The 21,976-nt window shown below is 34.6% G+C and overlaps 1 protein-coding gene across 3 annotated transcripts; it reads right to left on the bottom strand.

Moving 5' to 3' along the window:
* Positions 1–792: 792 nt before the first annotated feature.
* On the bottom strand, positions 793–18,831 carry LOC121368991. Of its 3 annotated transcripts, XM_041493778.1 has the most exons (4): positions 17,743–18,831; positions 3,913–4,011; positions 3,651–3,761; positions 793–2,072 (listed from the first exon to the last, which is right to left on the bottom strand). In XM_041493778.1, the coding sequence occupies exons 1-4, from the start codon at positions 17,808–17,810 to the stop codon at positions 1,955–1,957; spliced, it is 396 nt and encodes a 131-aa protein (XP_041349712.1). In that variant the 5' UTR covers positions 17,811–18,831; the 3' UTR covers positions 793–1,954. The 3 variants fall into 3 exon arrangements, 1 of the variants encoding a protein (XP_041349712.1); XR_005957536.1 differs by lacking the exon at positions 793–2,072 and having other exon boundaries at positions 2,935–3,761; positions 3,913–4,027; XR_005957537.1 differs by lacking the exon at positions 793–2,072 and having other exon boundaries at positions 2,935–3,761; positions 3,913–4,006.
* Positions 18,832–21,976: the final 3,145 nt, after the last annotated feature.

Raw genomic sequence — 21,976 nt, 5'->3', positions numbered from 1 at the left:
AAACATTTGGTAATTCTAACATAATATATAGTCTTAGAGGAGAAACCTGCTGCACTTTTCCATTAGTAGCAAGGGATCTTTTATATGCACCATCCAACAGACAGGATGCCACATATCATGGCTTTTGATATACCGGTCGTGGTTCACTGACTGGAATGAGAAATAGCTCAATGGGCCAACCAACATCATGCAAAAGCTTTACCACTGGGCTACATCTCACCCCCATTATATAAGAACTAATCAGGAAGGTTTTGGTATGATAACAATGCACCCGCCCCCATTTAATGGTCCAGCACGTACTCTAATAAGGAAACGGGCAAAAGAATACCATTCCGAGTACACAATTCCAATGCACCCGGGGGAAGCTGCACAAAAGAATATCGGCCTCCCCCACCCAAACCCCCAATACTTGCTGCTGGTAATAACTTGGTACTTGGTGATGCCTCAACCAGAAGCGGTCAGGCCCTTTATAAGGGCCCTATGGGCAACCTAGGGAGACGCCACAGCATCGTAAAGGTCTAAAATTAAGTAGCTACTCTCGATTCACTAATATCAAAACCTATATTAGCTCGGCCATTTACCTTTCAACCGACCGTTCAAAATTGTGCCAAATTCCTACAATCAAAATTGCGCACCCTTTTCTCTTTGGCATTTAACTGCTCCATTCAAATTCCATAGCACCACCACCACCCCAACCCTCCTCTCCCCTCCCCCCACCTTTTCTGTCATGGACGGAGGAGCCAGCCAAGGCCGGCTCTTGTGCCCACGACAGGCGTGCGCTACAACAGCTTGTTCTGAATGTGCACGTAAAACCCTATGACATGACATGACATGACAAGGTTTTGGTGTAAAGTATATGTTAAAAGGGACAGTCCGGAGTTTACTGCTACTGTAAAATGTTTCCGACTAAAACCCCATTCACATGACCAAAATTTACACTCATGAGTAAACATACATATATGCATATTTTACCCATGTGTATAAAAGGAAGATGGCCCGAGTATAAAATCGCATTTGCTCAGGTAAGCAAGTTTCGCTGTGTGTACACATGACCAAAAATTGTCTGAAATACTCTTACTTGTATATGCAAAAGTTAATTTGCATTTTGTTTCCACTAGGTGACCAAATTTACTCAAGTGTGCAAATTTGCATATATGTAAACAAATACTCTTTGTATGCAAATGTGTGCATGTGAACAGGTTTTTATAGAGCCTTTTTAACAAATAAAATGGCATACAAATACATCTTCTTGTTTAGAATATACACATCTCAGTGGCGGATCCTGGGGAGGGTGTGAATAGAGTGGCTAGCCACACCCTTCCTGGGCAATTTTTATGTTCATTCCAAACATATACTGTTATTTCAAAGTTTTGTTCATAAAAGCCATTCCGTTAGCAAAAATAATATGCCTCACCCTGTTGTCAATCAGGTGTACAATTGAACCGAGTATGGCTTGACAAAATTAAATTGTTTTCTATATATTTTAGTGTGAATCAGGAAAATGGCAAAAAAAATTCAACTTCATGGAATTGTTAATTTGGAATTAAGATCCTCGGAAATTAGTCAAATAAGGCTCTAAAATCTTCAGAATGCCGAAACTTTTGCCCCCCGGAACTTTCACCATGGCTCAGCCCTGCCAGTTCACTCCTTATATTTATATATATCATTATATGCAAAGTGATTCCCCAGTAGCCTATATTTAAAATGTTCATTTCCACGTGACAAGATGAGCAGACGGTGTCACATGTTTTCGTGTCTGCATATTTTTATTTTTCCTAAACATAGAAAAAATTATTTTATTTTATAGTGCAAGTTTAAACAGATGAAAGTAAAAAAGTGTACCTTTTGTCATATATATATATAGGCTATATTGAAAACCTATGATTAGATTTCTGATTAAGTATATTTATTGTGTACGAAGAAAAACCAATGGTCCGAAGATGTCTGGCATTGACTATCCGGCCAGCCGCCATGTTGCAGAGCTGATTGTTTGATCAGTGCAACCGTCAGACTTTTTGCTTTTTGGTGTGGTAGGTTTACCAACATCAGTTGAGGTCAGATGAATGCTAGACCTATAAATGACACATCACCAGCAGTTTAACGATATATACTTACTTAAATATGCAGAATATCCAGTCTGATTCCTCGATCTTGGATGAAGAAAAACTTCAAATCCCGCATTAAAAAACTTTCAGGATGGTTTTGTACGCATGCGTCATGACCCAATCTGCATGCTGGACCATGCAACGAGCGATCATTTTAAAATTAGAGGTCATACAGTTTCTTAATGCAGTTGCTAAAAAAAACATGTTTTCTCGCAGGCCCGTGTGAACCTGGGTCGGGGGCGCTATGTCCCCTCTTGAGGGCGAAAATGTACGTTTTTTGTTCTACTACATGTATATAAATAAAGATAAAAATTGGCTTGTGCCAACCACTAGAGACTGTGCGCCCTCCACAAGAAATTGTGGCCCTACCACCCCCCAAAAAAACCTCCAGATATCATTTGTATGGACTTGTGTCGTTTGCCAGAACTGTAGGAAACATACAATATATGTCAACGTTTTTTATAATATTATTAAAATGTTATACTGAAAATGATTGGAATGAAACCTTTTGTAAATGTAATCAAAACATTTCAATGACATTAAAATGTTATACTGAAAATATTTTAAATAAACCTTTTGAAAATGTCATCAAAACATTTCAATGACATTAAAATGTTATACTGAAAATATTTTAAATAAACCTTTTGAAAATGTCATCAAAACATTTCTAAGACATTATTAAAATGTTATATGCAAAATGTTTTCACAAATCTTTTGAAAATATTTTCAAAATGTTATGCGTTTGCCGGGCAGACTATGTTTTTATTATTCATATATGAACATGGAAATAAAGTTATTGTATTGTATTGTATTGTATTGTGAGACTTCGACCTTATAATAAAAATATCAGACTGATAGCGTCACACAATTGTATAATTGTAGCAGTACAAAGGTCATTCCAGCCAACCCGGTGAGCTCGTTTCGGTGGGAATTTTCCAGGGGCTTGCATGATCTGGACCTGGGAGGGTTCGAATATGAACCAAGTGGACCTTTTTCTATTTTGTTTTTGCACCACCAGAAACTCCATATGTATAAACCTGTATGTTTTAGTTCTGAAAGCGGACCATTTGCTTCAGCAGGGGGTTCGTCCGAATCTCCCGAACCCCTCCTAGCCTACGCCCCTGTTTTCTCTAAATAAGAACATTACACACATTGAATTGAAAAATGGCCGTTTATTTTTAAACAATATTATCTTGATACACAACATTGAAAAATTAACTCATTAAACAAAATTCCCATTAAAGGTGGGCATTAAATAACTGCCATACATAAAACATATATCTTGCAACTTGTGTTTGGCGAAATGGCACACTGCGTACAGATGTAACTCCAATTTCATTGGTCAAGCAGACCGGTGTTTCATAGAAATTTAGGAATGGTACCGATTAATAGCTATTTAGAGTTTGGAATTATAAACAAATGGTGATCAATTTAATCCATGTGCATGTATTTCTCTCTCCCCTCTTTCTCTCTATCTATCTATCTATTTATTTATCAATCTTTCTATCTCTGATTATTACTATTATGACCGCACTATTTACGTACCATGGCTTTGGTGTCGTGGGGCATCCCTTTCCCCGAATCCCATGTCCATCCACATCGACAACCCATCGCATCTCGGACGAGCGTTCTCTCTCCAGTAAGTGAGACGCTGACCTTATAATAAAAGTATCAGACTGGTAACGTCACGCAATTGTATCTATTTGTTAGGTGTTATGTCTGTATGTGCAGGTGTGCATGTATCTCTCTCTCTCCATTTATCTATCTATCTCTGATTATTACTATTATGATAGAACTATTTACATACCGTGGCTTTGGTGTCGTCGGATATTCCCGGGATTGGGGTAAGCACGTGTCCATCCACACAACACGACCCATCGCATCTCGGACAAATGTATCCCCTGCACTAAGAGAAACGCCGCCTTTATAATAATAAAAAAAGATGACGCCACGCACTTATCGATTGGTAAGGAACTTTATCTTCCACAAAGTAGAAAAAGATTTATCAAAAGAAATATGTATGTATATCTGTTAGGTGTTGTGTGTATGAGCATGTGCATCTCTCCATCCTGCTATCACTGATTATTACTATTATAACCACACTATCTACATACCATGGCTTTGGTGTCGTGGGTCATCCCTTGGGCGGTGTTGGATACTACCGCCAAAAATATTCAGGTTCTGTACGGCAAGCGATAAGCCTGCATAGAACCAACTGAATCCCATCAGTTACTGGGATCAACATTCAATATAGTTCCTATTCATTGTAATTCATAAAAATAATGTTTTTGAACCAATATGAAAAATTCAGTGGTAATTTTATCATTAAGAGAAGCAGAAGGTTAAATTTATACTATATTTTTAAAATAATGTTTATAAATGTCTAATGTTAATGTTTTCTTTCAGGTCTAACCAATGGTACTCAGTTGAATGTTTTTCAGGTGAATGGTTAGTGTTCAGCGCCCACTTGGGGAACAGTTATGGGAGATCTGTGGGTAAGTACTGATAGAAGATGTCCCAGGATGGATGATTGGATTTGGAGTAACGGAGGAAACCCCCAAATTTAAAGGGTTTAAAGACACTGGTCGGAGCTCCACGAAACCAATTAAGATGTCAAGGCAGTGTTATGACAAGTTCACCACTGCTGGTCACTTTATATAAACAATATTGAAGCCAGTTCCCTTCTGCAAAGAATATGCAATTTTATATCCTGACACAGTTGTGTCTGTTTGTTTCTGGGCAATTTAAGAAAATAATGTTCTTATTGGATGGTTAGAAATAAAAACTTAGTTTGTTTTGTTTAACGACACCACTAGATCACATTGATTTATTAATCATCTGCTATTGGATGTCAAATATTTGTAACATTTTACATATATTCTTAAAGAAGAAACCTGCTACATTTGAGTAGAAAGTGATCTTTTACATGCACCATCACATAAACAGGATAGCACATATCACAACTTTCGGTATACCAGTCATGGTCACGGAGCACTGGCTACAGTAAGAAATAGCCCAATGGGCCCACCGACTGGGATCGACCCTAAAGTGACCAAAAACAAGGCGAGTGCTTTACCATTGGGGGTTAGAAATAACTGCTGTAGCTTATCTTATCATATATAACAGAAATAGTACGTTTTAATATTAAATTTAAATTATTTAATGAATAAGGTTATAATGTTGTACAATATACCACATGTACATGTATACATTGTATGATAAATTAATGTTTTGTTTTGTTTTTGTTTTTTTCCAATGATTAAGCAGTATAGTGAAATCACACTATTTACTGTAAAAAGAATATAAAATACATGTAAAACTTACATATGCTACATCCACAGTTATAAAGTTAAAGTTTGTGAAACATTTGGTTTTTCTGACATGAGAGTATATACCATGATGTTTGAAGTGCCAGTCAAAGGGCACTGTTAGGATGAGAGAAAAAAAACTAATGAGAAAATGGAACCACCGAGGGGTTTCGATTCTTTATCAAAGTATCTCTGGTGGATGTTCTAACAAACTGAGCCTATGGCTTTCGCATGCATATCTAATTAAAATTTGTCATACATATGACATAATTTTCCACAGTGCTGTTATCTCATCTATCGGCAATCTTCCTTATGCTATTTGCATGTTGTATACATGCTATTGTCCTATTCAATTATTTAGAGCCTGTTTTTTTTTGTTCTATTATTACATTTAATTCCTATTCAGTATGGCTTTCTTTACATACTCATGAAAACAAACCCTAAATTTTTTAAATATATAATCCTTTATCAAAAAGGTACAAACTTTAATTATTTCAATTCAAAACAAAGCTCTGCATGTTTTAAATGGAAGTTCTTTCTGCTGTCAATACATAAAGCTATTTGCATGACATGTGTTTCAAAGTAATGTTCCTTTTGATCTTCCTATTGATGGACACCTACGTTTTATTTACATACATGATGTATATTTGACAATTATGAAACATAATTCAAGAGAAATTACTCAGTGTTTGACAAATGTTTGAGAAAGTCACTAGCCCTCAGAGAAGCTTTGGCTAGTGCACGATGTATTGTGCTTATCGATTGGTAAGGAACTTTATCCTCCACAAAGTAGACAAAGATTTATCAAAAGAAATATGTATATATCTGTCAGGTGTTGTGTTTAAGTGCGTGTGCATCTCTCCATCCTTCTATCTCTGATTATTACTACTATGACTGCACTATTTACATACCATGGCTTTGGTGTCGTGGGGCATCCCTTGGGATTGGGGGAATCCATTATTATTATAGTGATACAATTGCTAATTTCCACTAGCCCAGGCCAAGAATCCCCTAGCAAGCGACTAGTGGATTTGTCAAACCCTGAATTACTGGGTGTGGGTTTTTTGTTGTTGTTTTTTTGTAAAACTAATTTTATGTAAAATAAAGACGTTTGGGCATTGTTGCGAATTAAAAACTGAAGTGACTAAAAGTTTCCTACACAATAAAATCTAAATATTGTTAATAGCATTTGTAGTCATTATTATTACATTTTTGCAGTTAATTATTTTACCCTTGTGATGTACTGTACAACATAGAATAAACTAATTTATTAAATAATTTATATTTATCAATAACAAAAGGCCAATCAGCCTATAGAGCTTCAATATTTAATTTTCAAGTTTGTCAGTAATAGATAGCTGATTAATATTAAATTTTTATTTCAAGTAAAAAAAACCCCAAAAAACCAAAACAAACAATTCTGAAATATCTCTTTACTACTTTGTGAAGACTGCCTCAGAGAATCACAGTATCAAGTTTCAGAACTATTCAATGAAAACTAGAAGACAAGTCTTTTAAATGTTCAATGTTAAATTTCTATTTAAAATTTTAAAATTTAATAAGAATTCAAAATTTCCAAAATATTTCTTTCGGTTTCTGAAGACTGCCCCTGAAAATACTTATACTAAATTTCTGAACTATCTAATCAAAACTCTAGGAGAAGATAGACTGACCTTTAAATTTTCCATATTTTGTTTTTATTTAAAATGTTTAAAGGTAAAAGAAATTCACAAATTCAAACTTTTCCAAAATATCTCTCTATTAGTTTGTGAAGACTGCCTCAGAGAATCAAAGTACCAATTTTCAGAACTATCCAATGAAAACTTTAGGAGAATATAATAAAAATTCACAAATTAGAAATCATTATTAGAAAAGATTTACTGATGAACGCTATAGTGGAACTAACAGTACTGTTTCTGTTATATAATAATATAAGCTACAGCAGTTACAGCAGTTATTTCTACCCTTCAGTGGGCCCATGCATTAATTAGGCTATTTCTCGTTTCAGCCAGAGCACTACAACTAGTATATCAAAGGTCGTGGTATGTGCTATCCTGTCAATGGGATGGTGCATATAAAAGATCCCTTGCTACTAATCAAAAAAATGTAGCAGGTTTCCAAATTGCCAAATGTTTGACATCCAGTAGTAGATAATTAATAAATCAATGTGCTCTAGTGGTGTGGTTAAACAAAACAAACTTTATTTCTACTCGTCTAAGAACATTATTTCACTTAGATTGCCCAGAAACAGACAGACACAACTGTGTCAGTATATCAAATTGCATATTCTTTGCAGAAGGGAACTGGCTTCAATATTGTTTATATAAAGTGGCCATCAGTGGTGGACTTGTCATAACACTGCCTTGACATCTTAATTGGTTTCGGTTAGCTCCGACCAGTGTCTTTTGAGTATATTTTTGCTGACCGATGTGGACCCTTAGAATCCTTCTTATGAGGGAGAGGAAAGGTATCAGTCAAGAAAAATCCTGTTTGGTCTGGTGTCTTTTTGGGAGAGGGTCCCAAATTATTTTGTTGGGGAAATAATAGTTAATTTTTTAAGTGATATTGCTAAATTTAGGGGTAGATATTTGGTTTATAACTATTCTTATTAAGTATTTAATTGTTAATTGTTTGATAGACCAGTTTTTAAGAAGTGTATATAAAATAGTGTATAATAGTTGCCCAATCTGATTAAAATTAGCTCTACTGGGTCTAGCCAGTAGATCTAACAGCATTATGTAGAGTCCCATGTCCAGGTGACATTTCATCTATAAATAATTTAAATATCGACCAATTACACTTCGCCTTTTATAGCGTTATTCAGGAGCATACAAATTCTAAAAATATCGAGCGAGACTATTTATGCAATAGGCGAACTTGTTGGCCTATTTCAACATTGAAAAAACAGGGGGAAAAGTGCAGAAATAAACTTTGGATTGTATACTAGTATAAACAGATTTTATGGCTATACCATCAGTTTATTTTTTCATCTTGAAACAAATTTTATATAAAATTTTTATATTCTATATAATATTTATATATTATGTTCTCCAAGGAATAGTTCTTTGTTGTGATAGTTTACATTTTTGAATATTCCTGGATTTGACTTTAATTGTGCCTTTTTGGAGATGCCATTAACAGAGTGTTATTCCTGAATATGACTTCTTTTTTGGGGTGGGGGAGGGGGTTAAGTTAAGAAGATATGTGACCATAAGTGTTTCGAAGGAACCTGTTTATTCATGGTCAGTCATAGGTGTTAGAAGGATCCTGGCCCGGGTGAACCTGGGCTTATCTACAGGCCCGAGGAAGTGTTAAGTGTTTCCTGGAATTTTCTGAGAGTTGTCTCCTCTTCTATAAAATGGAGGGGGGGGGGGGGGGGGGGGGGGGGGGGATGTGGTGATCTGCAGCAAGTCTACCACGAGTGTGGTGACGTTGGCCTGGGCGAAGCCTGATGGGAACACATGGAGCCCTATGATTCGGCAGGAGGTAGCCATTGTCAGTATATGGAATACAGTACAGGTACCAAAAAATAATAATAAAATTTAAAATTAAATAAAAATGATAACAATCTTGTCCTAAAACCTCAACATATTAATTAAATATAATAGACCTAAACTAGATATTTGCTATTTCAACTTTGATTGGATAGTTCTGAAACATGGTACTATGAATCTCTGGGGCAGTCTTCACAAAGTAATAAAAAGATATACTGAACAGCATTAAAAACGCACCACCAGTTGATGATAACAAATGTGAATGGGGCATATATCAGCATTAAAAATATCAATGAATAAGTACCGTACTACCTTACAGACCATGCATGACGATGAATAATTTACAAAAACGATTGCCTGAATACTCCGTGAAACACAACACCAAAACACAATATATTGTATGCATAGCATGAAAAACGTAAATTGAATGTGCAAATCATGCTGATTGGGGCTATTTATGAAGTTGTCTTTGAGGGAACGTTAAACAAGTAACGGCAAGGTTGACAGCTGAGGAACGCGAACTTGCCTTAGCCATGCTTGAAGTCAGCATTTCGAGTAGTCATCACACAGCGGTTTGGATGCCACCATTCAACAATCACTAGACTCCACAGGAGATACCAGCAGAGAGGAACCACCAGGGACCATCCACGTCCAGGCCAACGACGTGTTACGACACCACAACAAGATCGCCATATTGTTCACCTCCGTGTTAGTGATAGAACGCCGCCAGCTGCCAGGACTGCATCAAATGTTCAAGGTCGACGAGGGGTTATCAGCACAGACATTGTGCATCACCGTCTTCGCTCTGCTGGGCTGCATGCTCAACGACCATATGTTGGACCTATCCTGACTGATCGACATCGAAATGGAGGCCTGACGTTTTGGCAGGAAGGTATCGTCATTGGAGATTACAATGTTGGCATGGTGTGCTATTCTCTGAAGAATCCCGTTTCCATTTAAAGAATGCTGATGGTCGGTTGCAGGTGTGGTGTAGGTGTGGAGAACATTACCAAATGACTGCCTTGTCCAGACAGATCGATGGGGTGGTGGGAGTGTCATGGTGTGGGGCGGGATCAGTTATCATCAACGAACAGCACTGCATTTTTGCCATGAATGAATGCCATTTACTACCAGGTTAACGTCTTGCAAAATCACATCATTCCCTTCTTTCATCATATCGAGATACGCACACAGCACGTTACAACACAGTATCTAGCGAACAATGCTGTCCCTTGGCTTGAATGGCCAGCACTGTCCCCTGATTTATCGCCAATAGAGGCTCTTTGGGATTACTTTGTTCAATGCATCTCACGTCGACCACAAATAAATAACCTTAGAGAACTGGAAAATGAACTACAGCAGAAGTGGAATGCTATCCCCCAGAACACTATTCGCAGACTTATCGGGTCGATGAGAAGACGTTGCATGGCTTGTGTTGCTACAGATGGTGGTCATACGTGCTACTGACTGTTCATTGTGACTCCACGTGTCTTTCATACATAGATGAATTCCAACTAATCAATGATTGTGCATCATTTTTTGTTTGTTGTCATTACCATCATCCATTTATTGCTGTTCACAACAAAAACATTTATTGCTTAGGTATTCTTTTCAAAATCCAAACATTTCTTGGTGGTGCGTTTTCAATGCTATTTAGTATATTTTGGAAATTAAAAAAAAAATTAATCAAAATTTAACATTGAAAATGTTAAAGTCTATCTTCTTCTAAACCGGACAGTTATGAAATTAAGTATAATAATAATGATTGTTAGGGGCAGTCTTCACAAACTAATAGAGAGATATTTTGGAAATTGTGAATTTTTTAAATTTTTATTATAGAAAGGGTCAACTCAAATTTGAGCCTGATATGTTGGAAAGATGCATACCCAGACGACCAACACATACTGACACGTTAAGAAATAAAAAAACGCGTAATTTTACAGTTAATAAGAAAATGTGATTATTCCTGCTAACTGGGGGCAGCCATTTTCTTTTGTTTCCGGTGTGTCAAGAATACTAGCTTGGGGCAAAGTGACGTCAGCTCAGACTAAACCCAGTATGCACAGTATAAACAAAGGCAGTCATTTACGACAAGGCACTTCGTTTTTATCAACCTGGCTTGTGAAACAACATAAATGACTTTATAATATAATAAACTATTTAACTCAATATATTTTAATTTGCATTAATAGAACGAAATGGGGTTATAGTATTTTTCTCTCTTAAAAACATCCAAAGAAAAAAATGCATATTATTAGGACTATTGGAGTAAAAACGACCACTCACGATACCCAAGTGATAAAAAATTTTCTTTGGGACTACATAAGTGGTCAGTTTTGTGATTTTAGATGGGAAAGTCTACTTAATCAAGGTTTTCACAGAACTATTTACAGTAATAAAGCAGGACGGCTGATAATGTCCATTATCGTTTTAAGGGTGGCTGCGTGGCTACCCAACAATACCCTGTGATCTTTATAAAACATGCACATATTTTTTGTGTGTGTCTAAACATCTTGACTTGGTGACCATCCAAAATATACACCTGCCAATCAGGAACCACATGTACAGGCCACGGAGAGAAAAGACCAATTAACTAAAAAAACACTCCCGATTATCATTTCAGTACATGGGTTAACGTAGGGGCAAAACATAATACAGTTATTTCAACACTTTGACAATGATGGTTTATTTTGTATTGAAAAATAATATATACTTATTGCTGGCTTACTGGGATGGATATTATTACAGAACATTGCGATGCATCCACAAAAATAAGGTATGTTTTGTTTCTTCAGTTCTAAGACAAATTCCTGACATGACACGTTAAGTATTACATAACCACCGGCTTGCCAGAGGGCATATTCACTGGGATGGTACAAAATGGCTGCGCCAATTATATATACTAGCTGTCACATTTAACCGTTTTATTAATTAACTATACTATTATACTTGTTGATATTAAGCAATAATGCGCATTACACAATTAAATAAAAAATTAATATTTAAAGTATTCCACGTCAATCTTCTACTAGTTTTAAATTTAAAAAACAAATAAAAATTTAACATTCAAAATTTGAAAGTATCTTCTTGTAGAGATTTTATCTGATAGTGCGGAAACTTGGTACTATAAGATAACATATAAATAGTTCTATACTTTGTAAAAATGTCTGCGGGACTCAAATTGTTCATGTATACCACTGAGTAATTAAGATTTTATATTACTTGTTTTCAAGCTGAATTGGATTAAATGTATAAAGACTTATTTCCAAATAATAGAAATCAGTATGTAAACGTTGAACAGCTGCCAAATAAAATTCCTCTACAGTGGCCATGATTTTTTTTATATTGATTTTTTTTATGGTTTTTTTTTTATAAATCTCAAAATATGTCTTAAATATATGTCAGCTATTCTATAGTATTTATTGGAATTCTTTAGATAAATAAATTTTATAATGAGGGTGATTTATTTGTTAATGTTGAAGTTCAAGCAGGTTTATATTTTAAAATAGCGACAAACACAGGAATACTGATTATTGCTACACAAAATTAGTAATTGCAAATTTTCATACAAAATTTTGAAAACAAAATGTTTCCTGAATTAGTAAAGATTTGATGAATACACATTTAGCATATTTAATCTGGCAGGTTATGTAATGTTAGGCAACCTTATTGTTGGATATACTTCTGCTAGTGTTTAGAACAATGGAGAACTTAGGCCAAGGCCTTATTGTGACATAAATAGAGGAAACTGTTTATTTTGTGCATGGAGCAAAATCGAGCTGTGCCGTTACAAATGGAACTTTAATTCTCTGATGCCATCGATGGATTGTGTTTTCGATTAACTGTGCCTTGCATAAGCAGTATATTTTGGGGGGGGGGGGGGGGGGGGACAGACATTAATAATTATTTAATGAATAACTGTGTAACAGTGTGTTAATGTGAAATTCAGCTGTATGTGACATAAATGAAATGGTTTATATTTGACCCGGAGTGTACAAATTAAGGGGGTGGGTGGGGGTGTCGTGGCTGTACAACAACTTTCTCAACTGTGTTCTGTAACCTGGACTTTTCTCAAGTAATTTTAATATTGAACAAAACAGAATATTTCACGGTTAGCCTATTTGACTAGCGGCTCAGAGATCGTTTTTCTAAGAAAATATTAAAATATTCTACATAATTATTATTATTACTATTTAAGAAATAATATACAGTGCTGTCCGGTGTATCGGCGCACCTAAGCTTTCAAGGACCATCTTCTATGTGAACATTGTGAAATATTTAATAAAATGCGTTTCTCACCAATGAAGAAGTGCATAATTTGAAATACACTACAAAATGTTTTATGTCTGTAGTAAATAAACATTTTAAAATGGTGCATAAATATAGGCACCCCCTTGTATCCAAAACGATTTGCATGTCCGGTGATTCGGCGCAGTAGATGTGGATCGTAGACCCCGCTATTTATAAACCGCCCATGACCTCACTTTTAGCCTCTAAACGCTACACTATTGTCCCAGAATTATTTTAGTACTTTTTTGTTTTGTCTTGTTAAAAATATTACTATGAAAATGAACGATCACATATGACCCATCTCATGATCAGTTTCGGAATCGTTTTCTTGAGTGGCACAGTACTGCAGATGCATACATGTTCATTGTCATGCATGGCTAAGATGGCTACATGGATTTTATTTTTCTCGGGTAGATTGTGCACACATGTGGATCTTATTTTAGGTACCGCAGACCAAAAAAATATTTTAATTTTTCTTTTTCTTTATGGTCATAGTTTCATTAAATATGTTGCTCTTATTGAAAAAACATCACTATATTATCCAAATGAAGCAAAATAAAGTCGAAGTAGCCTTGTACTTCTGTGACCAAACATGGCCGACATGACGATTTTAATTGTCATTTACGTCCACTTTTGTAAACCAAAAAATAACAGAGAAATTTCTGTTGTAAGCTTATACATGTTACAAGCAGTTATCAATGTTGCATCTCTGAAAATTTCAAGTGAAAATATAAAGGGTTACTATTATTTCTGATAACATATGTATTCTTGGAGTAGGTTCGAAACCGCTCCAAAATGACAAAAAAAAACAGAAATCTTGGAATACGTAATTTAATGACATAATAATTGATGCAAATGTTACATCAGAATAACATTTTCAGTTCACATTTATTTACGCTTATACAATAATGTACATCCAGACCAATAATAAAAAGGAAAACATAAAGGTTTAGATCGCAGATGGAAAGTGGATACACGTTACATAAAAAAAATAAGCTTCTTGTTTCAAAATATTTTTAAAAAATTTACCTAGACTCATAATAATATTGAATACTTGAAGATTTCAATAAAAGATGCAATAAAACTTATCATATGTACCAGTCTTTTAACTCAAACCAGTAAAAACTTATCACACGACGAATGCCAATGATTGGCCAATATGTTTAATCAATTTCTTACAAAAATATTTACATACTTTACACCTTCAATATCATTATTAGAAACAAAGCAATATAAGTAGCCATATTTCACCTTTGAAAGGAATGTCCAAACACTCATACAATATCAGAAAGGTAAATTTCTATCCAGAAAAAATATCCCCAAAACATATTTTAGCAGCTGAAACACTTAAGGCATGAGACAGCAGTCACACGTGTGCTAAATAATTTACTAAATGCAGCTATGATTATTTTAGTTCAATAAAGTGCTTTATAAAAACAAATTCAAACAATGAATTATTATAAATATAACTATATACCACTTTGAATTATAATAAAACATTTATGGCTAGATCTACCAAATTTAGCATCCATGAAAGAGTATTAGTCTAAATTTGTCTATGAATTATTGTCACACACTTCATTTCTGTTCTAGGTTCTGTCACAGTTGGAAACAGAAAACATAACAGCATCAAGCTTGAAGTATAATTGAATCTACTGAAAGTTGTCTCATAACCACGTGTACTCTCCCACTCCGTTTCCAATGTCCACGTCGGGAACCAATCGCATAGTTCGCGAACGTTTGGAAAACGTTCGTTGGCTGTTCTCAGTGTGCATATAGGTCACGCTTGACAGTCAGCCACGTGTCAAAAGACATTGTTGCAGACATTAAACAATACGATTACATGCAAGTAAATCTTGATGTAAATTTGTGAGACTAAACACCACCACCAAATAGTTGTTCGCATTAATGAATACTTAATTGCTGTTTCGTTTGTTTATTTCCGTTGTCTTTGTTAATTTCGCACTCATGCATTTCGCGATCGCGGGAAAGGAACATGCAGTATTTATAAAAATTGCGGTTAAACGTACACTGAATACAATTAGTTTACAATAATCATGATATTTGTTAGATAAAATATATAAATTTGTCGACTGTGAGGTGACATCTCAAAAGTTAGCTAGATTTTAAAAAGACCGTAAAATTTGAATTCATTATCTTTTTAATCAAAACCTTTTGACGTAAATGGATAGTTGTCATAACGTGAAGTCAGCATTCTTAGGCTACGTATTTTACAAGCTGAAATCAACAACACGCATTTAACACGACGCGGAAATCAACAAAATGGCGCAAATTACGAAATTGTTGGGGTGTGGAATAGATGGGTTATTTTAAAATACAATTAAAAGCAGTTCAAACCAAAATAAAGATTGCTATTTTACAGAAATAATGTGCACTGTTTAAAAAAGAAGAAGAGTATTGGCTCTCAGATTTTTATTAATGCCATAGGCCTTAGAATTTTGGGTGTGTTTGTAGAGGGCATTGGCTTCCAACTCTGCATATCTCTCCTCACCCACTGAAAAATCAAAGTAATATATTAACTGCCCCTACCCCCATTGCTGTCTTGGATTTTGATCGGGAATAATTTTGTTATTCAGATGTATTCCAGTTTGTACATAATTAGCTGAAAAAGATACAAGTTTCATATTCATATATAAATACTCTATACAGTACTACACAAAACAATTTTGGCTAAAACATTTTCATTATGGCAAATAAAAATCCCATTTGGCAATTGTTTTGGCAACCGGTATTTTTAATCTTGGATGAGCCCTGAGTTCATCAAGTATTATGACTGACAGCCCAAGCGAGATCGAACCACCTCTGTGGACCCATTCAGCTGATTGGGTTGTTTCTCGTTCCAACCAGTGCACAACAACCGGACAAAGGCTGTGGTATGTGCCTTCCTGTCTGTGGGAAACTGCATATAAAAGATCCATTGCTGCATTAGGAAAAATGTAGCGGGTTTCCTCTGATGACTACGAGTCAGAATTACTAAATGTTTGACATCCAATAGCCGATGATTAATTAATCAGTGTGCTCCAGTGGTGTCGTTAAACAAAACAAACTTTTTTTCAGCCTAAGCGAAGATAAGCTGTAGATAAATAATGTTAAAAAAGAAATAAAGCTAAACTGATAAGTAATGATAATAATAAAAACATTTTAAATTTCAGTTTCATTTTAAAGACAGTTCAAAATTATATTCATAAAACGTTTTATGAAATATGTGGGCAACCAAGAGATGATGTTGGGCAACCAAACTTCAGCTACTGGTTGCCCACCGGGCAACTATCACAATTTCACATTTGTGCACCCCTGATACTGCTGTTGTTAAATATTATTGTTTACAAGAATACATTTCTTGCAAGTCTACCTGACTTGGTTCTTCTTTTATTCATTTTCTTAATATTATAAGACAGTTACTGTAATAAGTACTCTTTATTAAATTGTGCCTCCCATCTACCATATTGAGAATACATTTCTAAAATTTATTAAATTATTTTCTGTTGACAACCACTGTAAGTAGCCCTAAAGATTAAAGGGACATTCCTGAGTTTGCTGCAACTTTTAATGTTATCGACTAACCGAGCCTTTTTAACGATTGTAATTACATATCAAATATAGTTTCTGCATAAAATATTAGTGGCTGTATATTAAACGAGTTTCTGATCGTTCTAATGTTTTTGCTAGGTTAAATTTCATTTTATTTCCTAAAATATTATTTTTTCGTACGTAGGAAATTATTTGAACACAGAATCCAGTTTGGGCTTGTTACAGATATTAAGACGACCAGAAACAAATTGAATATACAGACACTGATATTCTAAACAAGAAAATATATTTAATATGTAATAGAATATTTTATTAGTCGGAAACATCTTACAATGCAGCAAACTCAGGAATGTCCCTTTAAAGATATATAGTATAGGAAAGAAATACAGATTAGAGTAAAGAGGTAATGTACAGGAAGGGAATACAGAATACAGATTAAAGAGATATAGTACAGGTGAGGGACAAGTAATGCAGAATAAAGAGAGTACAAATATTGGGGAAAGAGCCGCCGCTCAACACGAATCACACAGCACCAGGTATACCTGATAATCATCAGTCGCGTAACGACGGTGGGGATGTTGTCACAATATGTATAGGTGTTGTGGTGATGTGTCAGTGATTTCTATGTGTGTGGGGATGTATCCCCCTGTGGTAAAGCGATCGATTGATGAGCGGTCGGTCTTGAATCTATCCCCGTCAGTGGACCCATTAGTCTATCTCTCGTTCCTACCAGTTATCAAAGGCCGTTTTATGTGGTATTCTGTCGGTGTGTGTGATGGTGCATATAACACCACTCTCCCTCCTCTCTCTCTCTCTCTCTCTCTCTCTCTCTCTCTCTCTCTCTCTCTCTCTCTCTCTCTCTCTCTCTCTCTCTCTCTCTCTCTCTCTCTCTCTCTCTCTCTCTCTCTCTCTCTCTCTCTCTCTCTCTCTCTCTCTCTCTCTCTCTCTCTCTCTCTCTCTCTCTCTCTCAATTTCACAGCACTATTTACATACTATGACTTTGGTGTCGTGGGACATTGCCTGGCAGCCCGTGTCATTCCACACCGCACAACCCATTGCATCTCGAGCGAGCGCTCTAGCTCTTTCCATTTAGGTCAGGTCATAGGGTTTACGTACACATTCAGAACAAGCTGTTGTAAAACCGCCCTTATATGTAGATGACGTCACGCAATTATTGTTTGTCGTTTGAACTTTGACCTCCATAAAGTAAAAAAAAAAGAAAAGAATAAATAAATAAATAAATAATAAAGTAAAGAAATATCGGGCTTTCCCGTGTTTAATCCTACATGAAATGAAGCCCATGGGCTTAAAAACTGAAATGTTTACCGAATTTAAGCCCATTTTTCAACAAGAATCTCCCCTAGGTTACAAAAAAACCGATATCGTATTTACTATTAAAATACAGTTTAAATGTTGCCTACTAGAATTCAAGATTCTTTTTTTTATTTATATATAGAAAACTAAATTTGTTGTCTTTAACGATACCTCTAGTAATCAGCCGTGATAGAGATTTTATTCGAGATTAGTGTAAAATGTCATTGGTGTTACCTGTCCCTAGCATAACACTAAACATAACATGCACTGTTAAAATATATAACAGAAGACGTAACACTGAATGCCTTTAATGTAATACGTACTGATGGCTGACTTACTCAAGAAGGAATCTTGTAAATGTTTTCCGTATTCAAAAGATAGTAGGCAATATAAGCTTGTCCCTGGATTTTTTTGTCATTGGTGTTACTGTATTTACTTGTGAGAAAACAAAAGAAACTAAATGCTCTCTGGATGAAACATTCCACCGGTAGATATCGGCCATCAAACTTATTTGTCAAAAACAGCAGACATATGAACAGTTGTGAATAGTTTTCTTTAAATGTTAAGAATGTGTTGTCAGAATATAAAAGTATGTTTATTCACTGTTATTGGCGTTACAATCGTATTTATGTAATGATTACTAATTTTAAGAAACGTTTTGTATGTTATTATAGACATAAGTTATTATGACAACCAGCATTTTGTTTCTGTAAAGACCCGACCCACAGTCGGTAGGTAAACTATTTGTAGACAGGCTATGGTTTACTTAGCTTCATATTTCATAAATACAAAGCTAAGTAAACCATAGCCTGTCTACAAATAGTTTACCTACCGACTGTGGGTCGGGTCTTTACAGAAGCATAATGCTGGTTGTCACCTACACGATTGTGGCACCTAATAATAAAATAAAGCCCATTAAGTACACATCAATCCATACGTGTACACATACTAATTAAACAAATATCTAATAAAAACTTTATTATTTTACTTTATTAAATACTGTAAATTAGATAGTATAATCATTTATAATAGCAAATATAGACTTTAACCTATTCTACTAGCTATTCTATAAATATAACATAACCATTTAATAAACAGCTAATCAAGCTAAATCACAATGTTATATTTAACATAACTACAATACTATTACTATATTATAAATAATTAAATCTCCTAATCTTATTTCTTGATTAAAATAAGTAATTAAAACAGGTAGTTAAGGTGTAAATCATGTACAATATATATTTTACCTTTAAAATTATCTGTGAATGTCAATTGTGCAGTTGCTGTGAATAAAAGCTTGTCTTCTCGTAAAAGTGGTCTATTCTCCTTGAATGACATGAAGCTTCTGACCAGAACACAGAAATAATGACACTGGGCTTGCAAGAACTGAGTTGTCAGTGAGCACAACCCAAGCCCAGAAAACCAGAGAAAGCAGGAAAACAAAGAAAGCCTGCACAAGTATAACCTGACAGAATAAAACTATGTGAACAGTGTTTTAAAATAGTATGTGTGTAGTGAATGTAGTTTAAAACACCCGGTTACATTATGTCTGCTACAACATGCACTTTTTCAGTTTTCTCAACTGTTTCTTTAGAGAGCATGACTTAAATATGCACTTATTTGTGTAACAGATATACATCAACCTCCACTGAGGGGATTCGAACCACACTCTAAGTACGACAGTCCAGCGCTCTACCAACTGAGCTAATAGGGAAATTCCCACTAGCTACTGCCAGTAGGAGCACTTTATACCGACACTACTACATATGTCATTGGTGTTACCAGGTACTGAGTAACACCAATGACCATTAGTAACACCAATGACAATGCGTTTTAATAAGATGCCATTTTCCTCGCTTTGCATATTTTTTAAGATGATTTGAAAATTAATGGGACTTGTGCAGCATCATAGTTGCATAATCGCACTTTGGGTAAAATAAATGTTTTGTTGAAATGTAAAGAGTATATCTTCGATGTCCCTAACTGCGTTGTGCTTGGTTTGTGCAATTAACATCCGTTGATTAACATTCGGTGCGTGTCACATGACCTCATACGTGCCAGATCAACACAGCCAAATCATTTAATGTTTATGACTTTTAAGCTCCTTATTGTTAGAATTTGTTTTCAGTTTATATATTCGATCTGCAAAAGGCATGCTACATTTTTGTGACTAGTGAATAGTAGACCAATAATCCATTTGTAACAATTGCAAATAATTGTATAAATTCTGTTAATTAAGAATCAACTCATTAGAAAATTGACATTTTACAATTTATTCACTGGTATGAACGTAGGCCTAATGCCTATCGGTATTGACATCCAAGTTTTAGCGACAGGAATGCTGGACAAACTCATGTTTTCCTTTAAAAATAAATAAATAAACAGTGTTCATCCACTGTTCATAGTTCAGAAATATATATTTTATTATGTAGTTGTTTTTAAAAATTGAAAATGCGTGGAAATGTTACATTTCCAAATGCTAAATACAGCTAGAACATACTAACCTTTTTTTACTTAAAGAGGTTAACTTTATCATAATGAAAAGTTAAAATCATACCGAAAATGTATTACCAAGTTGTAGTCAAATATTGGAAAATTACATTACGTACGTTTTCATTTCCAATAAAGGCTATTTAAATTTTATTTGTAAAAATATTAAAAATCCTGCATTAAAATAGCTTTTCAATAATGATGCAGTTCGTATGATTTATTTCTTGAATAGTGACATAATTTGTTTGATTTGCTGTATAGTGTATGTATTGAAAACATTAGAATGACATCACATATTTATAAGGCGTCCTCGTTTTCTGAAAATATTTGGAACATTTAATGTTGAGTTTTGCAGCGCTTGCATAAAAGCAAAAGTAGTATTACATCTTTTTACTCGTTATTGGGAATACAAATATACAGTAATATTGATTTTGAGCCTTAATATAAGCATGCAAAATAACTACATAAATTAATGAATGAATAAATCTTTAATTTAATATTTAAACAAAATTAAAATTCTGTGTCTTTATTTAGTATATTTTTAAACTGTCTGACCGTCTTTATCTTATCAATACAGAAACACCCAATAATTCTAACAGGCCTTTAATAGTTGTAGGCTGAAGAAGAAGAAAAAAAAAAAACCCAAACAAAACAATAACAAAAAACCCCAAATATTACATACTTTTGCTAACTAGTAATGGTAGTCTCAAGAATAATAGTGAATGTCACTGGTGTTACACATTGTCATTGGTGTTACACATTGTCACTGGTGTTACGCAAGAATATTTTAGCTGTCATTTCTCAAGAAACTTTATTTTTGAAATTTAAATTGTTTATTTTGGAAAGCATACTTTCTACCTTTATGACTTTGATTAAATTTATTTTAAAGGACTCCATATTTTTAACTAATTAAAGTGTATAATTTAAGTCACATACAGAATATCCGTTTGGAAATGCACAATTATACCCTTAGATAGTTTTAATTTTAAAGTTATTCCATATGTTGTTAGGGACACCCAAATAACACATCCATGTGCTCTTGATCACTATAAACCAACCCCACTTGTCCGGTAACGCCAATGACATAATGAGCTTGTTCATAGAGTAACGTGTCTGCACGTGCAGGCCGATTACAGTTCTGCGTGGCCAGATATAATTTTGTTTCTTTGTTGATCTAGTTTCCAAAAGTTAACAATAAAAAATTATATATTTTAATTGTTCTATCTTGAATTTGTATTTTGAAAAGTGACGATTTCTGTAGAATGACCCAGCTATAATAAAATAATAATAATAATAATAATAATTTTAAAAAAAACACACATTCAAATTAATCTATATCAAATACAAAAATAATAATATGAAAATTGCAATTTGCTGGTATTTGCTGGAATTCTTAGCTAATTTAAATGTCATGACTCCA

This window comes from Gigantopelta aegis, chromosome 3, assembly GCF_016097555.1.
Source record: "Gigantopelta aegis isolate Gae_Host chromosome 3, Gae_host_genome, whole genome shotgun sequence".
Lineage (NCBI taxonomy): Eukaryota > Metazoa > Mollusca > Gastropoda > Neomphalida > Peltospiridae > Gigantopelta > Gigantopelta aegis.
The sequence above is the reverse complement of the archived record's forward strand: the minus strand, read 5'-3'. Positions and strand labels throughout refer to the sequence as shown.

What these genes read in the sequence shown, in the direction of transcription:
- LOC121368991 (XM_041493778.1), bottom strand. Translation starts at nt 17,810, where the DNA reads ATGCAATGGGTTGTGCGGTGTGGAATGACACGGGCTGCCAGGCAATGT. An exon ending in CCCACGACACCAAAGTCATA is followed by an intron (nt 4,012 to 17,742) that starts GTATGTAAATAG and finishes CGTTTCTCTTAG; the next exon opens with TGCAGGGGATACATTTGTCC. An exon ending in CCGACGACACCAAAGCCACG is followed by an intron (nt 3,762 to 3,912) that starts GTATGTAAATAG and finishes TTTTATTATAAG; the next exon opens with GTCAGCGTCTCACTTACTGG.